Below are 22,290 nucleotides of genomic sequence, written 5' to 3' on the forward strand. Positions count from 1 at the left end.
AAAAAAAAAAAGAAAAAGAAAAAGAAATTTTTGCCTAACTTCATTTTATCTTTAACTTTCTTTTCACTTGTGTACAGGAAAAAAAAAAAATGATTTACAATATATTTATCTTCCATTCTACTCACTTACTACCCTGTATTACAGATTCTAAAAGTTTTACTCTTGATTTTCTTGGGTTTTCTAAATCACTCCTAGAATTTCTAATCATATCTGAGACAGACAAATAATGAGAAGCGTAATTATAACTACTCAAGTTTAGTTACTAGGCATGCTATAATTTTTGCTAGAGAGATTATATGGGTGGCATGGCTCTCAGTTCTGTCACATTTTGAGAAAGACATTTACCAATTAGCTTAGGCAAAGAAAAAGATGAGCACTGGATGATGAAGAATCTCATAACCAGTTGGTATAAGGAATAGATCCTAGAATTGGGAGCATTTAAGCCAAGAACAAAAAATTTTCAGAGTTTAAATATTAAAGTGTTGTAAAAAGAACAGATTTATTTTAGGTTAGTGCAAAGGAAATTTCTATTAATGCAATTTCTCATGTTGAGCTTGAAACCTATTGAAAGCTCTGGGTCTTTTTCACGTGGATTTTCATCCATCCACATCTCCCCCAGTCTGCATGCATCCACGTGGTTGGAAGATTACTTTACATTTGTCCCTCTTAAATTGGATTTTCTTGGGTCTGTCCCATCATTTTTCATCATTAACATTATTTAGAAATTTGTTCTATTGTCTATCTAGTAATTATTTCTTAATTCAAGTTATGAGTAAAGACATTAAACGTCAGTGAGCTGAGTATGCCTCGGGGCCTCCCCGAAGGTAGATACTGTTGCATTCATGGTCATTCCTCAGTTATGGTTATTGAACCATGTGGTAGACAGAATTCTACAAATGATCTGTAAGGACCCTCACCCTTCTGTAATCCCTTCCTTTTTGAGTGTGAGTGAAAACTGTGACTGTGATGATATTATTCCCGTGGTTGTGTTTTGTTATATGGCAAAGGGAAATTATTTTGGTAGACTTAATATAATTATACAAGCCCTTAAAAACAGAGCTTTCTCCTGGCTCCTCAGTCAGCAGAAGGGGAAGTCAGATTTGAGGCATGAGAAGAATTTGACATGCCATAGCTGCTTTTGAAGGTGACAGGGGCCGTGTGCAAGGTGGTAGAACAGCCCCTAGGAGCGGAGAGATCTCCTGGCCAACAGGGACCTCAGAAGTGAATTCTGCCAAGAACCTAAATGAGCTTGGAAGCAGACTCTTCCCCAAAGCCACCACATAATAGTCCAGCCCAGCAAACACCTTGAGTCTGGCCTTGTGAGACCTTGGCAGAGAACCCACCTGGACGTCTGGCCCACAGAACTGTGAGATAACAAGGGGATGTTGTTTTAAGGCACTGAGTACGTGGTAATTTGTTACACAGCAATAGAAAATTAATACAAGCCAAGTATGACTCCACCTACTCTACTCTAAGATTATCTGGACAACTTTTCTGTGATAAGCACAGGCTATTCATAGCTGAAATCAAGATATAGCAGTTTTGATATTTTCTCTATCTTCCAGTTGAATATCTGTGTCAAAAAAAAGGATTTATTGCCTCAAAAATAATACCTTCAAAGTTTCCTACTTTTCAAGGCACTTCCAAATATCTTGTCTCATCGTATCCTCAGAAGACCCTGATGCGGCAGATAAGAAGAAAACCTGTAGAAGTTCTTTGCCCAAAGAAAACAAGATTAATTTTAGTTCAATGTTAAGAAGACCTTTCAAACAATTAGAACCAGCCCACTGTGGAATGGGCTGACTTCTAGAATAATAAACTGTGCCTCTCACTGAAAGAAAAGGTTACATGATCATATTTGAAGGATTTAAAGGGGGAGCACCTCGCATGGTGAAAGAGTCCAACAGCCTCAGCTTTAAAATCCCTTCCAACGCTGACATTCCCGTGTTCCCACTGGAACCAAACTAAATCAAACCATATCCATGTTGGGACTCATCGGCCAGGATCTCTCTTCCTTAAGGATTTTCTGCCTTTGTCACAATTGCCACTGCTTTTGAAGCAGCAAATTTATCTAAGTTTCCTTGTACAAAGAAAAGGCGATGTCATAGATCTTAAGGATGCTTTTGTTTTTAAGGTGCAAAGAGGCTTAAATAACTTGGCTGAGTCTCACGGACGCTTCATAGTGAGGCAAGGTTTGAACTCATTCTGTCTCACTCCAGAGTCTGTGCCTGAAACAGCTCTAGCATGGTCTGCTGGCCCACATTCGCAAGCAGGAGCGCATCGAAGGAGCTGGCTTGGTTGTTTAAAGAGATGAGCACTCTAACAGGACCTCAGAGAGAATCCTAGAGCAGGGATATGTCCCAAAGGACTTGCTGCTGGCTCAGTGGCCCAGGTGTCATGGCAGCCTCCCTTGTGACAAACAGAAATACTGCCTCTTTCTTTCTTTTCTTTTTTGTTTTTCTTTTAGACGGAGTCTCACCTTGTCACCCAGGTTGGAGTGCAGTGGCACCAACTCAGCTCACTGTAACCTCTGCCTCCCAGGTTTAAGCAATTCTCTGGCCTCAGCCTCCTGAGTACCTGGGGTTACAGGTGCATGCCACCACGCCCAGCTAATTTTGTAATTTTAGTAGAGACAGGATTTCACCATGTTGGCCAGTCTGGTCTTGAACTGCTGACCTCAGGTGATCCACCTGCCTCGGCCCCAAAAGTGCTGGGATTACAGGCATGAGCCACCATGTCCAGTCCTGTCTTTTTTATGTGTTTTTTTCTCATGGCCTGAGTGAAAGCCCCAATGACCCTGCCTTCAAACTCACTAGACAGCCCACTGTCCCTCCCTGAACCCCAGTCTGCCCATATGTAAAACAGGATATTGGAAATCCCTTCCATTTCTGGAGTTCTGTTCGTATGAGGGGAAGATAATGATATTTTGACATTTCCCCCAGAAGCTCAGTAGATGCTCAAAAAGAAATGGACCCAGTCCCATGTATTTATTTTCAGGAATTCTTAACTTTTTCTCTGCAACTTATATTTTTGTGAAACCTGGTGTTTCTGGACTCCCAAACTCTCTGAGAGCCCTGCCCTGCAGCTCCAGAGTAAAGAGGCCTGTGATGTGCCCTCAGCCGGCAGAGGGGACAGCTGTGGGACAGAAAGGCTATGAGAGGGAAGGAAGGTGAGGAGTGAGTTGTTGGGGCTTGAAGACTCTGCTAGTTCAGGCAGCTTGTCCTCCTGGGAGGTAGGGGGCTGTGGCAGGCCCTAAGCAGTTGTAGAGGAAGCCCTAGGCTGGGAGAGGTAGCAGGCATGGGATCCACCAGGAGCCAGAAACTCAAGAGCACCGGAGGGCAGGTGCAGGTAAGGCCACGCATAGGGCTCCTGAATATCTATCTGGGAATGCTTGAGAAAAAAGAGAAAGAGAAGTGTTACCAAATGGTAACAACGGCCAAGAAGCACAAGACCAGACCCAACTTTTCACCCTAACCCTGACTCACCTCATCGTGCCTTGTGGCAGATCTGAAGGGCAACATTCAGCCTTTCAAAGGCTGAAACAGATAAGGGAATTTTGCACTTAATTAAAGGAGAAAAAGGGAACTTAAAGACTTTCAAAACCATCTGGGGGCTGAGCACAATGGCTCACACCTATAATCTCAGCACTTTGGGAGGCTAAGAGGGGTGGATCACTTGAGCCCAGGAGTTTGAGATTAGTCTGAGCAACATAGTGAGATCCTGTCTCTAATTTTTAAAAGGAAAGGAAAAAAAAAAAAAAAAACCATTTCGGTCCAAGGTTTAGCCAAGACAGTAGAAACCCAGCCACCATCTGACATGAAGGTGGCGTCTTCAGAGTCTCAGAGTCTCTGGTCATCTCACCACATCAGATTCAGAAACAGAGAGAATTAATTTTGGACACCCTCTCACACAGCCATACCTGTAAGTTGAGAGTCTATGTATTGATTTGCTAGATATTAAAAAGTTAGAACAGTGGCACAATTTTATCAGCTTTATTGAGGTATTGAGGCATAAATTACATGCCTTAAAGTTCACCCATTGCAGGTGTACAATGTACAATTGGATGATTTTTAGTAAATAGAGTTGTGTAACCATCACCATCATCCAATTGTAGAACATTTCCTTCACCCTATTTGCAATAATTTCCTTCTCTCACTCCAAACCTCAGGCAGCCACTGATCTGCTGGCTATCTTAATTTGTCTTTTCTGGACATTTCATATCAATGGAATGACAACATATAATCTGTTTTTTGAGACAGGATTTCACTGTATCACCCAGACTGGAGTGCAATGACATGATCTCAGCTGACTGCAACCTCCTCCTCTTAGGCTCAAACAATCATTCCACCTCAGCCCACTAAGTAGCTGGAATTACAGGCGCACTCCACCACATTCATCTAATTGGTTTTTTTGGTTTTTTTGTTGTTGTTGTTGTTGTTGAGATGGGGTTTTGCTATGTTGCCCAGCCTGATCTCAAACTCCTGGGCTCAAGCTATCCATCTGCCTTGGCCTCCCAAAGTGCTGGGATTATAGGCACAAGCCACTGCACCCCACCTGACAACATACAATCTCCCATATCTGGCTTCTTTCACTTACAGTAATGTTTTTGAGGTTTGTCCATTCTGTAGCATGTTCGATACTTCATTCCTTTATATTGCTGAAGAGTATTACACTCTATGAATTACCACATTTTGCTTATCCATTCACTGTTGATAGATATTTGGGTTGTTTCTAGTTTTTTGCTGTTATGAACACTGCTGCTGTGAACAAGGACTGTGAACAGGTAGATATTGTGTTACACACAAGTCTTTGTGTAAACATGTATTCTTATTTATCCTGTGTAAATTCCTAAGATGGGGGTTGCTGAATCATATGGTATTTTTTATTACTTTTAAGAAATATAAGCCCTTTTAATAGTACCAGAAGTAAGCTTAAAGCTGAGTTTATTTTATTGTTACTGGTAAAAAGAGTCCCAAAAGGATTAAATGGATTGAATGCGATCCATTCATTCACAGATTCACTTATGGTTTATAAATAGTTTTTGAGGGCTTGTATGTGCCTAGAGTGTGCTAAGTTCTGGAGATGAAACAATGAATAAGATATTGCCCTGCCTTCATGTACCCTATGGAGATATATACTGAAGATATATACAATATATGTCACAGGAAGTTCAAGGAGTCTAGCTCAGCTGAGGGAGCCTCTGCTCACTCACCCCGGTGTTAGGGGATCCAGGAACACTTAGTGGATGAAGCCAAATGTGAGTCCCGAGGAATTAGTGGCCATTAGCCAGGCAAAGATTAAAGAGGAGCATCATCTGGGTCGACTCAAAGAGTTGGGGGATGGGTTGGGGGAGGAGCAGGGACAAGCTCAGTCCTAGTGTGTCTGGCAGATGAACGGAGCTCTGTGTGACTGGACTGCAGAGGTCTGTGTCTCAGAGGAGGGGAACAGTGAGAAATGGAGCTGGAGGAGCAAGCAGACCCAGAAGAAGAAGAACCTGACAGGGAGCCTCTGATGCCCTGTATGGAGGGAGCACTGTGATGAGCTTGCCCTCTAGAGTGTCCTCCCCACAGTGCTGTGGGGAGCAGGCAAGAGGGGCAGGGCTCTTGGCTTTCCTTTTCAGAAGCTATGCCAGATCTCACATGGCGTTGGGCCTTAGTCTTATCTCACTGGGCCCCCAAGGATGATGACCTATGCCCTCCCGTGTTTGGCAGGTGCTACATCACCCTCACCCAGTCCCTGCACCTGACCATGAGTGGGGCTCCCGCAGGACCTGCAGGCACAGGCAAGACCGAGACCACCAAGGACCTGGGCCGTGCACTGGGCATCCTGGTCTATGTGTTCAACTGCTCAGAGCAGATGGATTACAAGGTACAGTTCCACCCAGCTTCCTGGGTGTGGGGGTGGGGAATAGGAACTCAGGGCAGCCAAACCAGGGCTGAGACGCGTCCGTGCCACCTTGACCCAGCTTCCCCAGGTCTCGGAGTCCAGATCAGGAGGTCTCTGCTTGCTCCTTCATGGTTAAGTTGGACCTTTGAACCCTGGAGTTTGTTGGCCTCCCTATAAGGCTTTCATGTGATAAGAAAGCACAGCCCTTTGTATTCTAATTCCACCAGTGAGCTCTGACCATGGATGGCTGACTTCATCTTTTTGGCTCTTCCTTTTATTATCTGTCAAATGAAGAAACTGAACATATATCCAAAGTCCTAATTTCCCTATTTGACCTAGAAACACAGAAAGGCTCACGAGTAGCCAATCTGAAGGCAGTTGTCTTCACATAAAAGCTAGACGTATTTGTACTCTTCTGTAGAAGTGGACATTCCCCAAAATATCAACAGGGGCAGAATATTCTGCAAGGGCAGGCGTGATTTCTGAAAGCAGACTAATCAACCCCGTCTCAGAGCACAGAGGCCCACAGAAGACAAGCGCAAAGCTAATATTCATTCAGGCACTTACCATTTTTTAAGAACCACTGTGTTCCAGGTCCTGAGTCACCGAGAAAAGCCAGAGAAACAAAAGGCCCATGAGGCCACTTCTTTAGCTAGAAAATAATATTCTGCTCACAACCGAATCTTACATAGCTTCTTTTTTTAAAACACAAATGTAATAACAGATTATCTCCCTCTCTCATTATTTTTATTATATTGTATGTGTTTTTATAAACTGCTGTAAGTCCCTTTTGTCAACAGGATGACATGCAGATAAATCTGGAGTGAAAAAAAAAAGTTGCATTAAATAAATTAAACATTTATATATAAAAGTCATGTGATATATTGACTGTAAAATTAATGTAGTTATAGTTTTAGAAATAATGCTTGCCATTACCATGTATAGCACTCTGTAAATGAGATTCATCTTCTATCATTTAATCATTTCTGTAGCATAATTTTGTTGTGTAGAGTTGCAGCATCCTGTGGCACCATGTTTTTTCGTGGTAAGTAAACAAAGCAAGGATCTAGACCCAAAAAACTAGTCTTCCACATGGTCTTCATCCCCTAAATTTTAGCACAGTTGCTTTTATTGATGAACACATTAAGATAATGTTTCTCTTTCAGTCAGGCTGGAACAGAAAGGTGGAGTTTTTTCCCCCTTTATAGAAATGACCTCAGCCTTAGGGATTATTTTATGTTTCTAGATTCTTCTATAGTTGAGCAATGGCAGCAGCACTGCTGAAGTAAGTAGTATCCCAAAGGGAACATTCTGAAAGATACACTTATTTGGATGTAGAAGACATGTTGTACTGATTGAAGAACATCAGCCAGATTTCTTCAAAGTCACACCTAGAATAGCAAGCAGGAAATGATAAGTTGGTTCCATGGGCAGGGGTCACGATGGTCATTTTACTCAATTCTATCAAAACCAATCACTGAACCCTATCCCCACCAGTTCCTTTAAAAGTACAGGGTGAACAGGGGAGTCTATCCTTGTTTTTGGTTTTTTTTTGTTTGTTTTTTTTTGTTTTGTTTTGCTTTTTTTCAACTGTAGGCTAAGCTTCCATGGAGTAGAAGCTAGATACAGGGTAGAACATCATAAATGAGCATAGCCACAGTGAAACATGCCAGAAGGAATGTGCTCCCTTCCTGGACACCAGATATCCCAGGTAACCAAACAGCCACACTAAGCTGTCTGCAAACTTTCTCTCCCTTTGTTTTCTGGCTGTTCAGAATTATTTTTTATAGTAAAACACTCGCAATCCAATTAATTTATTGAGTATTGCCATTGCTCAGCATGTGCTGGGCATTGTGGAAGGATGCCAAAAACAGACCATATGGAGAAAGAGAGAAAGAGAGAGAGAGAGGATAGATGGTAGATGGATTTCAGATAGACAAATGATGGATGGATGATTGAGATAGATAGATAGATAGATAGATAGATAGATAGATAGATAGATAGAGTATAACCCAATTTTATTTGGAGGGACAAGGGATATATGTTATCATCAGGGGAGCTAGTTAACACCCAGATAGCATAATCCTGGGTGCTCATGTGCCCTACAAACTTTAGACCCTGGAATATTCCCGAGTAGGGGGAGAGCCACAGAGTGGGCTGGTCAGGAAAGACATGTGGAGGATGTGAGACCCAACCAAGGCTCAGTTTTGGGGTTGGTGACAGAGAGAGCATGCGGTATTTTCACACATTCTAACCCATTAGAATGTCAGCTTTAAAGCCATGACCAAGTTCTATGTGTGGCCAGTATCTGTCCCCAGCCCTCATTCTGACTTCACCCCGTGAGCCCTCCTCACAGGACCCGGCTGAGAGAAGGAGAAAAAGGATGAGAGGTCAGGAAGAGCTGCTGTGCACTTCTCCAGGGGAGGTTTTGATGTGTCATTCATGACACTCACAGCAATATACTCTGTTCAGGTCTGTCCATAGTTAAAGCTGGAAATAAATATGGAACAAGGGCTAAACTGCCTTAGAGAGGATCAAAAACAGGAGATAAGGAGGGGAAGGACTGAAAGCCACTGAAAGCATCTCACTTTGAAGTGCGGGCTGCAGAAATAATCTGCAGGCTTCAGAACTGGAGCAAAAGCATAAAGATTGGCAGTCACATGAAGTGAGAAAGGAAGAGACTGGAAGCAGGATAAGGTTTTGGTGAGAGCATCTCAGTCATTCAGACCAGAGGGAATGAGGAACCAGCTGATGTGGTAGTAGACATGGAAAAGCATAAGAGGCTTAAAATGTAACCAGGTAAGTGATACCTCGGGAACATGGGGAGGGAGTCTGTAGTGAAGCAAAGGGAGAGGTTGAAGAGGAGAGTCTAGGCTGTGGTCAAGGACCCTCGCAGTCTCCTCTGCCTTAGAAATCCTATAAGCAGCATCACCTCACTTAACTCATGAGGACTGGGCATGCAGTGAGCTGGGGAGAACAGGAGAACAGTGCAAAGACGTGAAGCAAAGGGAAAGTTATTGCTTTACTCTGTTATCCTGGATGGAAAACCTATAAAACCGGCCACTTTCTCTGAAAATGACTGCAGTTTTAGTGCCGAAACATCCTTTATATTATAGCTGCAATACTTTCCCCTCTTGACCTCAATTTGGAGATGCTACTGCAGGGACATCAAATGGTTCCAAACCTGAAAGTGTTTGGAATTATTTCCAGCCCTCTCCGCAGCGGCCGTATTGTGGATACTGCACCTTTTCTTAAGACCCTACTCCCTTCACTTCGGAAATGCTATACTTACACAGTCCTCCTCCTGAGTCTCTGGTCTCCTGGCTTCTCGGTCTCATTTGCTGATCCTCTTTTATAATTTCCAGTGTGACGTGTATACCTATGGCTCCTTTATGGAGGCATGTCTATTCTCCAGCTTCACCTGAGTCCTAGTCCCGTCTCTCTCTAACGGGGCAGTGGATGTCTCTCGAATGCCCTTCTCTTGCATTGTGGTTAGCAGCCTTCCTTTCTCCCTTCCAGATTCCCCATCATCAGGAAGGACCATCTCATTGTCCCTGAGATCCTGGTGGAAAGCTTCAGGCACCCTGGTTACTTAATGTCCTTCCTTCTCCACCTCGAATCAGTCACCAATGTTGATTCTGCCTTCAGCACCCTTCTCACTTCCAGGCCTTTGCCCTATTATTTCCATTCTCCTAGTCCGAAAGCTCACCATCCCACAGCAAGATAATGCCTCAGCCTCGCCGATAGGACCAGGAGAGAGGTGGTGAGCTAAACACGTGGGTTACCATAGGGTCCTGGGGTTCAGCCGCAGGCCCTGGGGTGGGGAGAATTGTGGGGTGACAAGCATCCACCTGCGGAAACTCCACTTCGTTTATTTTATATTTTGGGTTTTCATTTTATAAAAAAGGTCTTCAGTTTCAAGAGCTTTCAAAATCACTGTTAAAAATTGAATTTTTAAAACATCTTTTTTATACATCATAATTGTACATATTAATGGGGTACATGTTATATTTTGATATACGTATACAATGTATAATGATCGAATCAGGGTAATTAGGATAACCATCATCCCAAAGATTTATTGTTTCTTTGTGTTGGGAATATTCCAAATCTCCTCTTCTAGCTATTATGAAATATAAAATAAATTATTAGTAACCATAGCCCCCTATTGTGCTGTTGAACACGATAACTTATTTCTTATGTCTAGCTGTATGTTTGTACCGATTAACCAACTTCTCTTCATCTTCTCCTTCCCCCTACCCTTCCCAGCCTCTGGTAACCATCATTCTACTCTCTACCTCCATGAGATCAACTTTTTTAGCTCTCACATATGAGTGAGAGCATGTGGTATTTGTCTTTCTGTGCCTGGCTTCTTTCACTTAAGATAATATCCTCCAGTTCCATCCCTGTTGCTGTAAATGACAGGATTTCATTCTTTTTAATAGCTGAACAGTATTGCAATGTGTGTATACACTACATTTTCTTTATGAATTCATCCATTGATGGACACATAGGTTGATTCCATATCTTAACTATTGTGAATAGGTAAACATGGATGTCGATTTCTGAATTTCCACTTAGTATTTGTGACACTTGGATTGTTTTGCAAATGAAATGGAATAATGTAAGGCAGTGGTCCCCAACCATTTTGGCACGAGGGACCAGTTTCGTGGAAACCTATTTTTCCATGGACTGCAGTAGTGCGGGATGGTCTCGGGATGATTCAGGCACATTACATTTGTTGTGTACTTTATTTCTATTATTATTACATTGTAATATACAATGAAATAATTATACAAGTCACCATCATGTAGAAACAGTGGGGGCCCTGGTCGTCTCTTCCTGCAACTAGATGATTCCATCTGGGGGTGATGGGAGACAGTGACAGATCATCAGGCATTAGATTCTCATAAGGAGCACCCAGCCTAGATCCCTCACATGTGCAATTCACAATAGGGCTCATGCTCTCTTGAGAATCCAATGCTGCCACTGATCTGACAGGAGACGGAACTCAGGCAATACTGCAGGTGATGGGAAGCAGCTGTCAATACAGATGAAGCTTTGCTCACTCACCTGCCGCTCACCTCCTGCTGTGCAGCCTCGTTCCTTAACAGACCACAGACAGTCACCCAGAGGCTGGGGACCCCTGATTTAAGGCACAGAAACACAACACCTGGAACTTCCATGACCACCTCAGACAGAATGTCCCTGATGGCTCAATCTGAAGTCTCCATGTCACCCCCATTTTAAGACTCCAGTGGGGCTTTATCACTGTCTTATTTGTTGTTATTGCTTATTGTCTATTTTCCTCATGGGAATGTGAGACCCATGAGAATAGAGGCATTGTCTATCTTGTTCTTCTGATTCTTCATGACCCAGAACCATCTCCAGCACGTAGTACATGCTCAATAAATATTTGTTGCAATGAATGAAAAAAGAAATATCTTAATTCCAGAAGCTCAATGAAAGATGGGTTTTATTTTTCTCTTCCTCTTTAAAGTCTGCCCTACAGCCAGGCGCAGTGACTCACGCCTGTAATCCAAACACTTTGGTAAGCCAAAACAGGTGGATCACTTGAGGCCAGGAGTTCGAGACCAGCCTGGCCAACATGGTGAAACCCCGTCTCCACTAAACATACAAAAATTCTCTGTGCGTGGTGGTGCACGCATGTAATCTCAGCCACTTAGGAGGCTGAGGCAGGAGAATTGCTTGTACCCAGGAGGCAGAGGTTGCAGTGAACTGAGATTGTGCCACTTCTCTCCAGCCTGGGTGACAGAGCAAGACTCCATCTCAAAATAAATAAATAATAAATAAATAAATAAATAAAGTCTGCCCTACATCCTACCTAGCCTATGTGGCAGTTAGACCAATCCTCTCATACCATTGCTCTGCTCATGTTCTCTGCTGCAAACCTCCAAAGATCCCTCATAGTAATTCAAGACTTTTTACAACCATGACTTCCTTTAGTAATTCAACTTTCCAATCAAAATGGCTCTGTCATTTTTCTCTGCACACACCATTATTCTGCTTGTATTTCTTCCATAATCTTCCTCCTCCTGGAAAGCCTCACCCCTTCCATTCTGTCTACACAGACACCCCTGTCCTATAAAGCCATCATATCTCATGTGTGTCCTAAAGCATGTCGTTTTCTGTGAGATCCCCGTATCTTCTGACTCTAATCCTAGCCATGTAATGCAGTGAAACTAATGTTTTTGTTACAGGACTTCTCAGCGCCCTTAAACGCTAATACAAATTGTAACTGGGCCAAAATGGGTTGAAGAATGTGTTTCCCAAATTTGCTTGACCAAAAAGCCTTTTCTTCGAAGAGCAACTTTCAGGCCTATGGTTCCGTGGAATAAACTTTGGGAGGTGCTGTTGTGCTGCCATCTGACTTTCACCTCTTTAGCAAAACTGATCACTCAGGAGCATGCTGACCCACTCTTCTGTGAACTCCATGACATTTGTGGTTTATATTATTCAATGAAACCACTACTGATGCAGTAATTTTCCTGTTTTTATGTATATACCTTATCTCCTCAACCTGACCAAAAGTTCTTAGACTGAGCTCCCCTGTGTCCAGCACATGATCTGTGCACAGAGCTGATTGTCAAAAAATGCCCACTGAAGGCTGGGCATGGTGGCTCACGCCTGTCATCCCAGCACTTTGGGAGGCCAAGGCGGGCAGATCGCGAGGTCAGGAGTTTGAGACCAGCCCTGACCAACATGGTGAAACCCCGTCTCTACTAAAAGTACAAAAATTAGCTAGGCATGGTGGTGCACGCCTGTAATCCCAGCTACTCGGGAGGCTGAGGCAGGAGAATCACTTGAACCTGGAAGGTGAAGGTTGCAGTGAGCCAAGATCGCACCACTGCACTCCAGCCTGGGCAACAGAGTGAGACTCCGTCTCAAAAAAAAAAGAAAAAAGAAAATGCCCGCTGAATAATTGAATGGAACTTTTCCATTATTTGCATTTCCCTGGTATTTTAATGACGTCTCTTTGCCAATGACCTTGTGAGTGTCTCCCAGAAACCTATCCCTTTATGTTGCCCCATCACTTACCAGTTCATGTTGAATGCCCAGGATGGCTTTTACTTTTAGGACAGAAATGCATTATTCCCTTGTAAATTCTTTCCTTGCTCTCATTTGAAAAGATTTACCTTTAGTGTTTTTTGGTTTGTTTGTTTTTTTAAACAGATGTTATCACCTCCTGTCTTTGTCTCCAGCTATCTCACCACTCTGGAAAACCTGGGTGGTTGGGCATAGATTTAAAGATACAGACATAAATTTTCCATCAGTGCATGACAAAGGCTGGGTGGAAGGCTTTTGTCTGTATAGCATAAGAAAAATCATCTTTTATTCATTTCCTGGGATTTTGAAAGCTACAGAATCAACAATAATGCAACCCTGATGACATTTTAAAGGGATTTTCATCCAAGTGTCTTGAAAAGGTTCTGTTTAATCCTGTGACTTCTGTTGACACCCCATAACCATCAAACATTTAATTGTTCTTGAAATTTTAATACAAATTTCTGACCAGTGGTCTTTAGGGGGACTAGAAGTATCTATAATAAAGGGGATGGAGAATGACTTCAACACGTATTGATAAGCCTGGCCTGCCGGTAATTTAATCTTTGTACATTTTCTTGCAGTCTTGTGGCAACATCTACAAAGGCCTCGCTCAGACTGGCGCCTGGGGCTGCTTTGATGAGTTTAATCGAATCTCCGTGGAGGTCTTGTCAGTGGTGGCGGTGCAGGTAGGGGCCGGAAGTTGGTGGGAGCCTTGCGGTCTTTATGTTGATCACTGCAGAAGTCTATGTCCTCTTGTTTTCGACCTCTCCTTAGCATCTGCGTCCCTTTTTCCCTTGTCATTTCATGCGCCTTTCTCCACCCTCTAAAATCAGGCTCCAGGAGGCTGTCCTTCAAAATGGGTATTATTCAGTTACCCACCAAAGTAGATCCATTTACTTGGCTTTGGGACTCCGTTTTGTTCTCTGTAAAATGGGGAGAAAGAAGATCTGTCCTACCTGCTTCATCCAGGTGCAGAAACATGAAGATGGCAGAGCTCAGCTCCTTGGAAAGGCCATGTTCTTTGGTTATAAACCAAGGCTTAAATTTCAGTTATTTTATTTCCACCACGTTCAGCTTAATAAAATGAAGAATACAGCATGAATGTTTTTTGAATGAAGTCACTTTTGGGGTAAGATTTTATGTAAGCATGCCACTTGTCTTTCAAGTCATCCAGAAAGCATTTATTAAACACCTACAACATGGTAAGTGTTATGCAAATGACAAGTGAAGTTTCCCAGTTGAATAGAATGTGATCTCTAACACACACACACACAAAATCGGAGCTCTTGAGATAGATGTGAGTACTTTCAATGTTCTAGAGGTGACTTCAATTCTGACTGAGCATGAGACTTCCAAATGCGTTACCTTGAAAAGATGGAGAGGATTCTGGATTTGGGTCAGGATCCCATGAACAATAGGAGCAGGAGAAGGGGGAAGGGGAACGTGAATAAGTTTTTGTTGAAATTCTGTACCAGGCACTTTTCATACATCATCTTTCACATCATGAAAGATCTTTCACGTCTTTCCACCATGGCCCTGCAGGCCACTATTCTCCCCATTATATATGTGGAAAAACTGAACATCAGAGGGGAACTGTACCTTGTCCATGGGTAGACTTTTGGAAAGTGGGAGGGTTGGTAGATGCACCCTGTGCTCTCACTGATGCTGTCCAGGTGCAGATGTGGGCACTGATCTGGTTTCTAGTGGGTAAAATGCCAAAGGAGAAAATAAGGCTGGAGAGGCAAGTTTGAACCCAATAGTAGCAGGCTGAAATGCCTTCCTCAGCAGGCAGCAGGGAACCCCCAGAGACATCCAGGAGGCAGATTGCCCCTCTATTTGGCAGCAATGTGAAGGAGGGGCTGAGCAACAGGAAAACTGGTGGCTGAGGGCAAGTCAGGGGTCTCTCCCAGGGCTTCTTACTGCAGCTGCGCAGGCTCCATTCCCCCAGGAACCCCATCTCCAAGATAAAGCACATCGTTTGCCAGCATCTATTCCATACCCCTCCCTGTAGGCTGAACGCCCCCATCTCCTGCTAGGGGTGGCTGGTTTGAGAACCCCCATCCTGCCCTTATCTCAACAGACCAAAGCAATCACAAGGCCATCATGTGATGATCAAAGCTGTGGCGAGGTGCTTGGGACAATGATGTGCCTGGTGCTCCCAGTGTGTGCCGCACACCATACAATCAAAAATGGTTTAATGTTGCTTGTGTTTGCTTTCATTTCCAAAACAGTATGCGCATAGTACAGAAAAGGAAAAACCTAGCTATGAGAGACTCTTTGATCCCTACAGGTTTCTGTAATCTTTTCAGGTCCAGACAAAGGAATAAGGAAAGCGTTTAGCTTGACTGACATTTTTCTAAGGCAAGAGGGCAGGATTGAGGGGAGGGTGGCAGAATGGGGGTTGGAAGAAACATCAGGCAAAAGGTCGCCCCTGGCAGGGAAAGATGACTGAGCCAGCATCATCCCTGTCCCCCTTTGCCCTGGCAGGAGCCAGCATCCATCCACATAGCTCCCACATGTTGTTACCTCTCATCCTACAGACTGTGTTTTTCATAGGTAGGCTTGGATGTGGGGCTGTTGGTGGAGCGCTGAAGCAACCACAAAGCTGAACAGAGGTAGGGCTCACACCATCCGCAAATCCATGCCACCTTCATCTCCAGCTGCCCCGAAAGCCACAGGCAGTCAAGGGGCTCTGCCAGGTCCCTTCGCTCACCGAGGTGGTCTGTCTTTCCATCTCTGATGTTTGACAGCCACTGACTCTTGTCCACACTCTTCCTTGGTGAAGATCTGAAAGTTGCCGGAATGTGAGGCTCTTCCCTGGTTTCCGGTGGTGAAATATGGTTTTTCCCTTTCTTTGGGTTTGTTCTGTTCAGCAGCAGTTAGTAGAGGAAGGAAGACAAATGGCTAGCCTGGACACTCTTGGACTGAAACCCTTGACCAGCTTGGCTCGAAAGAACTGGTTGTGTGCATCTCAGTAGCATCATATGAGTGTAGCTTGAAATGGGCTATGGTGAGAGTCCTTCCATCGTGAAAACTGCCAAATTTTATGAATCAAGGGCATTTTTGCTCCCCTGGAGAGCTGGTTGTTAAAAATTTACCAGCGCACCTCTGCGTTGTAAGGATGTTAAGCTGAATGTTGCCAGATCTTTTACGTTTTAAAGAGAGACCAGACATCCAGATTTTTATAAGAAATCAAACATGTTTCCTGGCTGCTTTCACCTTTGGCTGGTCACTTCACAACCTGGAATAAGGAATAATGCCAGTGTTCGATGCTGGTTCAGGCACTTACTAGCTGTGTGACCTTGAGCATATCCATGTCTCAAGATCCACATCTGTAAAGGGAGTTAATAATAGCACCTCGTTGAGGCAGTTGTAATCATTTTTAAATGAGTTAATATCTCTAAAGCACTTTTTTTTAAAGCCCTACAGAGAATAGTCACTCAACAAATGCTTTGATGATGATGATAATGGTGGTGGTGATGTTAGTGATGATGATGATGTTAATGGTGATGATGGTAGCGGTGATGGTGATCATTATGCTAATGGTGGTGATGCTGATGATGATGATAGTGGTGGTAATGGTGTTGATGATTATTCTAATGATGATGGTGATGATGGAGATGATCATGGTGATGGTGGTAATGATGATGGTGGTGGTGGTGGTGGTGGTGATGATGGTGATAATGGTGACGGCAGTGATGATGATGGTGATGATAGTGATGATGATGGAGGTGATGGTGATGATGATGACAGTGGTGGCAGTGATGGTGATGATGATGATGGTGGTGGCAGTGATGATAATGTTAATGATGGTGATGGTGGTGTTGATGATGGTGGCAATGATGGAGATGGTGGTGGCACTGATGGGGATGGTGATGATGATAGTCATAATGATGGTGGTGATACTGATGAGGATGATTACTATCTTTACTATCTTAACACTGCAGGAAATGGGTTGAAGAGTAGAGGCTCGGATACACAGGCAGGGGAAAAGGGTTCACATTCTGGTCTCACAGGTCTTCTCTATGCCCTTCACTCCTTCTCAACTAGAACAACCTCAAGCTATCTTATCAAGCTTAACAATGTACTAATCAAGGAGGCAGTGCCCAACAGCCATTGTTCCCCCTGGATAGTAGATAAACACTGCTATCTACTATTTTTTGCTTTATTGCTATCTAATATTTTGCTTTATTTTGAAGCTGCTCAACACAAGGTCAGCAATGCATTCTCTAAGATCACTTAGTTCCTGTTTGTTCCTGGAATCAAATAAAATAAGTTCAACTTGGGAGTCCCTGATGCTGTCACACTCTGATCTAGGAACATACCCATCAGAGATATTTCTCAAGAAAGTGGACTGACAACAGCCCAGGCAAAATCTGAGCTGGTAACTTTTGAAATTGAATACCCATCCAAGGAGAAAATTGCACTTAATTATTCACACGGCAATCCAGGCTGGCATATTGGTTCAGAAGCCACACCAGCTGCTGACAGTTCTCTGCCACCCTCCCCTCTCCTACTCTCCACTCCTTGTCCGTCTGTGCTCCTCTTCCCAGTAACTCCTACAAAAGTGATTATGCTGCTGGTCCACAGCGTCTTTGTCAGTGGACATTCTCATATCTCCATCAGACTGGTCAAGCAAAGTCACATAGCCACTTGGGAAAAACTTCAGTGTGGCAATTCCAAAAAAAATTACTCTGCTATTTTAAAAATGTCTAAGATATTACTCACTTTTTTCTGGAATCTCTTCTTTACTATTGCAATCAGCTGTCTATGTTTTGGGTTATCTGTGCCTGGGGACATGTGCCACAAGGACACACCCCATTGCCCTGTCCCCCTCCATGCCCTCTGGCCAGGCATCCCTGGCACTTTCTTCTCTTCCCTGCAGTACAAGCCCCGATAATGGGTTGGGCAGAGGCAGGAAGCAGGTAGAAGCAGAAGATCATTCAGAAAAGACTTGGGAGCCCACCAGAGCAGGGCTCTAAGTACTCCAAGCACCAAACAAATGCTCCAGTCTCAGAGCCAAGGGAGCTTCCCATGTGACACCCTTTAGAGAGAAGCTTAAAGTCTAATGGGGGGGGGAGGGGAACACCAGAAATGTTAAAATGTTTAAAAAGTGGTGAGTGGGTTGCACTTCCTAAAGGCAACAGACTTCAATCTGCCATTGCAGTGGGAAGCGTGGAGCAGGCCAGAGAGGATGTTAAATAGCACATGGCATTTGGGGCAAAGACTTGAAAAGAGAAGGACCATGGGGGACCGCAAAATGAGCCACTCTCCTAGAATAGAAGGGCCAAGGTAGAGGGGTGAGGAGAAAAAGCCAAGATCCCCATGGCATAGGGCTAGCCCGTGACCTCCTTAAAGTATGTCACCTGCACAGAGACAGCACGGCCTTAATACTTCACTGAGTGAGTCAGACACAAGTCCCTAGCCTGAGTGGGAGGATACAGGGACAGACGCCTCTGTGATCAGCAGCTTCCAGTCATGAGAGGAAAGGTGTCATCCTCATGCAAGTAATGCAGCGCTTATGGTCCGACGGGCACGCAAGGCTTGTGCAGATGACAAGGTTGATCACTGGACATCAGGGCTGGCTTGCAATATAGAGAAGTAAAACCTAGCCGGGTGGGGTGGCTCACGCCTGTAATCCCAGCACTTTGGGAGGCCGAGGCGGGCAGATCACAAGGTCAGGAGATCGAGACCATCCTGGCTAACACGGTGAAACCCCGTCTCTACTAAAAATACAAAAATTAGCCAGGCGTGGTGGCGGGCGCTCGTAGTCCCACCTACTCGGGAGGCTGAGACAGGAGAATGGCATGAACCTGGGAGGCGGAGCTTGCAGTGAGCCAAGATCGCGCCACTGCACTCCAGCCTAGGTGACAGTGCAAGACTCTATCTCAAAAAAAAACAAAAACAAAAAAAAACAAGTAAAACCTAGGCCAAGTATCCAAATGATAAGGCAGGAAATACATTCCATGAAAGATGTGCAATTTTAAGGGCCATAGAGACTGGAAAGAGACAGTAAAACCATCTGGCTGAGGAGCAACTGTGGACCGTGAAACTGGGATGGGGCAGGGTAGCCCAGTGGCAAGAACAGTTCATTGACTTTCAGGTAGGTGTCCTGAGAGTGACAGTGGAGGGTGCCAGGCATGGCTGGTGTCATCTAGTCCCACACTACTCAAACTGTGAACCAACAGCACCAGCACTCCCTGGGAGCTTGTTAGAAATGCGGAGTCTCAGGCCTGACCCCAGACCTGCTGAAACAGAATCTTCATGTTAACACATCCTCCAGTGATTTCTACGCACAATAAAATCAGGGACTGTGCCTCCCTGGCACAGGCATCTCAACCCTGGCTGCACATTAGAATGGCCTGGGTAATTCTACAAAATAGTAATGCACAGTCTGCACCCCAAAAAGGCGTTGATTTAGTTCCTTGGAATAGGACCAGTGGGTACTTTCTAAAAACTTTCCACGTGGTTCACACGTTCAGCAAATTTTGAGAACCAGAGCTGAGAGAGAGACTGAAAAATGAGGAAAACACCGCTGAGGACTGTAGAGTTTGGGTTCACATCAAGACCCCCAAGACTGAACCCAGTTTGTCCCAGCCAGTGCTCTACAGGGGCAAAACCTCTCCAGGCCAGGTGGGGCAGAAGGAAGTGGGAGACCCAGGCTGATCTGAGAGAGGGAGAGAGGGGAACCTCTGGCCTTTTCCAGGACCCAGACCTGGAAAGCCTTTTCCAGGCTTCCTGGACCCTGATCATTGTTATGTTCCAATGATTTGTTCTGCAGACCTCAGTTGCTGCTAAATCCTGTCCTGTACAAACCAGGCTAACCAAAATTGCTATGAGCACCGATGCTCCAACATTAACTGCATCTTTGAGTCTGTTCAACACCCTCCCGTCTGAGAGAGGGAAGTCAGTGTGCAGCTATGAATGAGGCCACCTGGGCAGAGGTAGGGATGAGTAGAAATGTAAGAATTGACTGGACTGCAGTGGTTCTCATATTTCAGCATGCATCAGAATCACCTGGAGGGCCTGTTCCCACGTGCCTTGCTCAACCTCATTCCCAGAATTTCTGATTTGATTTATCTTGGAGGTGGAGCTAAGAATTTGCATGGGAATTGGTTTGGACCCAAGGACACATGGTGTGGGATGGAGGTTAAGTATATCTTCTCAGCCTCAGAGTCCTCACTGGTAAAATGTTTGGTCTAGATCAGGGCTTGTCAGCCTCAGCACTATTGATGCTTTCGGCCGATCATTCTGTGAAGATCTATCCTCTGCATTGTGGATGCTGAGCAGCATCCCTGGCCTCTACCCACTGAATGCCGGCAGCAACCCCCGCTCCTTGCTGTGACAACAAAAGTGTCTCCAGACATTGCCACATGACCCCTGGGAGAGAGGAATTGCCAACTCATCCCCAATTGAGAACACTGGTTCCTACATATCTTTCCATTTTTATTCATTTGTTTTCTTTCTTTCTTTGTTTTCTTGTTTTGTTTTTTGTTTTCGAGACGGAGTCTCACTCTGTTGCCCAGGCTGGAGTACAGTGGCATGATCTCGGCTCACTTCAATAACCGCCTCCCGGGTTCAAGCGATTCTCCTGTCTCAGCCTCCCAAGTAACTGGATTACAGGCACGTGCCATCACACCCGGCTAATTTTTTTGTGTTTTTAGTAGAGACGGGATTTCACTTTGTTAGCCAGGATGGTCTCGATCTCCTGACCTCATGATCCTCCCGCCTCGGCCTCCCAAAGTGCTGGGATTACAGGCATGATTATTTGTCTTTTTAATGGGTGGCAAAACCATCTTTTCTTATTTTGTGGGAAGTATGCCTCTAAATTATAACAAACATGATAGTTTTCAGAGTAAAACAAATTGCTCTGAAAACGTATATGTTTGGTGAGAAACTCGTCTGTGGCTAGCACAGTGCTTCTTCTGGTACAAGAGCGTTTGGGGGAAGTAGCTAAAAGCATGTGCTTCGGCACCAGATTGCCTGGCTTTTAAACTTGAGCTGCTCCACTTACCAACTGTGGGGTTTCAGGCAAGTTTCTTTTTTTTTTTCTTTTAACTTTTATTTTGAACCAATTTTAGATTTATAGAAAAGTTGTAAAATAGCATCGAATTTCTACATATCTCACTTTTAGCCTCCCCTGAATGCTAACATCTTACATAAACATAGCACAGTTTCTTAACTGCCTTCTGCCTCAGTTTCTTCATCAGTAAAATGAAGATCTAAGACTACCTATCTTAAACAACTGTTAAAAGCTTTGGATGGAATAATTCACAGAAAATACTCAGACTCATCCCCGGTACATACTGAGTGCTCAAAAATGTCAGTTATTATTTTTTGTTATTCACTGTGGCTTTAAGATCTTCAGGCCGTGCGCGGTGGCTCAAGCCTGTAATCCCAGCACTTTGGGAGGCCGAGATGGGCGGATCACGAGGTCAGGAGATTGAGACCATCCTGGCTAACACAGTGAAACCCCGTCTCTACTAAAAATACAAAAACTAGCCGGGCGAGGTGGCGGGCGCCTGTAGTCCCAGCTACTCGGGAGGCTGAGGCGGGAGAATGGCGCAAACCCGGGAGGCGGAGCTTGCAGTGAGCTGAGATCGGGCCACTGCACTCCAGTCCGGGCGACAGAGCGAGACTCCGCCTCAAAAAAAAAAAAAAGATCTTCAGAAAACAGTACATTTTCAATAGAGAAACAGATCCCAGTGGGTGAGATGTGCCTGGCAGCCTTAGCTATCAGTTGCCAAACTACCTGTGTGTGTACTTCCATCTGGCTGGGCTTGCATTTAATCCATACATCCCTAGTCCACCTGCTTCTCCACTCCCCTGTCCCTGCTTCCAAACATCCTGAAAGACCCTCTGGCCTTTCCCAGGACCTGGACGTTATCAAGGTCTCTCAGACCCTGATCATTGTTATGTTCTAATGATTTCCTCTCCGGGTCTCAGTTGCTGCTAACGCCTGTCCTGTACAAGCCAGCCTAACCAAAATTTCTATGAGCACCGATGCTCCAACATTAACTGCATCTTTGAGTCTGTTCAACACTCTCCCTCAAGAGCCCCTCTACAGAATTTTACACAAAAGCACAGATGCCTCCAATCCGAAAGTGCATCATAAATTCTTGCTGAGCGTGAGGTTTCTGGGCTTCGGTGTTTCGAGACAGAATGCTGAGTCAGAATGAACAGCAGAAAAGGTCCTAGGCTCGTGCCTTAGTCTTCGCCCAAAGGTAGCAGAGCAACTTATAAGTGCTAATTAAACTTGCTTTCCCACTCCCCAATAAGGCGAGTGCTCTGTGTATTTTATGGACGGGAAGACTGGGAACAAAGGAGAGAACTAGG

General features: G+C 44.5%; 1 protein-coding gene across 1 annotated transcript in view; it reads left to right on the top strand.

The window, feature by feature from the left end:
- DNAH9 (dynein axonemal heavy chain 9) overlaps positions 1 to 22,290 on the top strand; it is a 381,759-nt gene that overhangs the window by 120,136 nt on the left and 239,333 nt on the right. The window contains 2 exon segments of the mRNA XM_017855172.1: positions 5,712 to 5,868; positions 13,536 to 13,640. Of these exon segments, the coding sequence (XP_017710661.1) occupies positions 5,712 to 5,868; positions 13,536 to 13,640 (262 nt within the window).

This window comes from Rhinopithecus bieti, unplaced genomic scaffold (genome assembly GCF_001698545.2).
Source record: "Rhinopithecus bieti isolate Rb0 unplaced genomic scaffold, ASM169854v2 scaffold_40077, whole genome shotgun sequence".
In the NCBI taxonomy this organism is placed as follows: domain Eukaryota; kingdom Metazoa; phylum Chordata; class Mammalia; order Primates; family Cercopithecidae; genus Rhinopithecus; species Rhinopithecus bieti.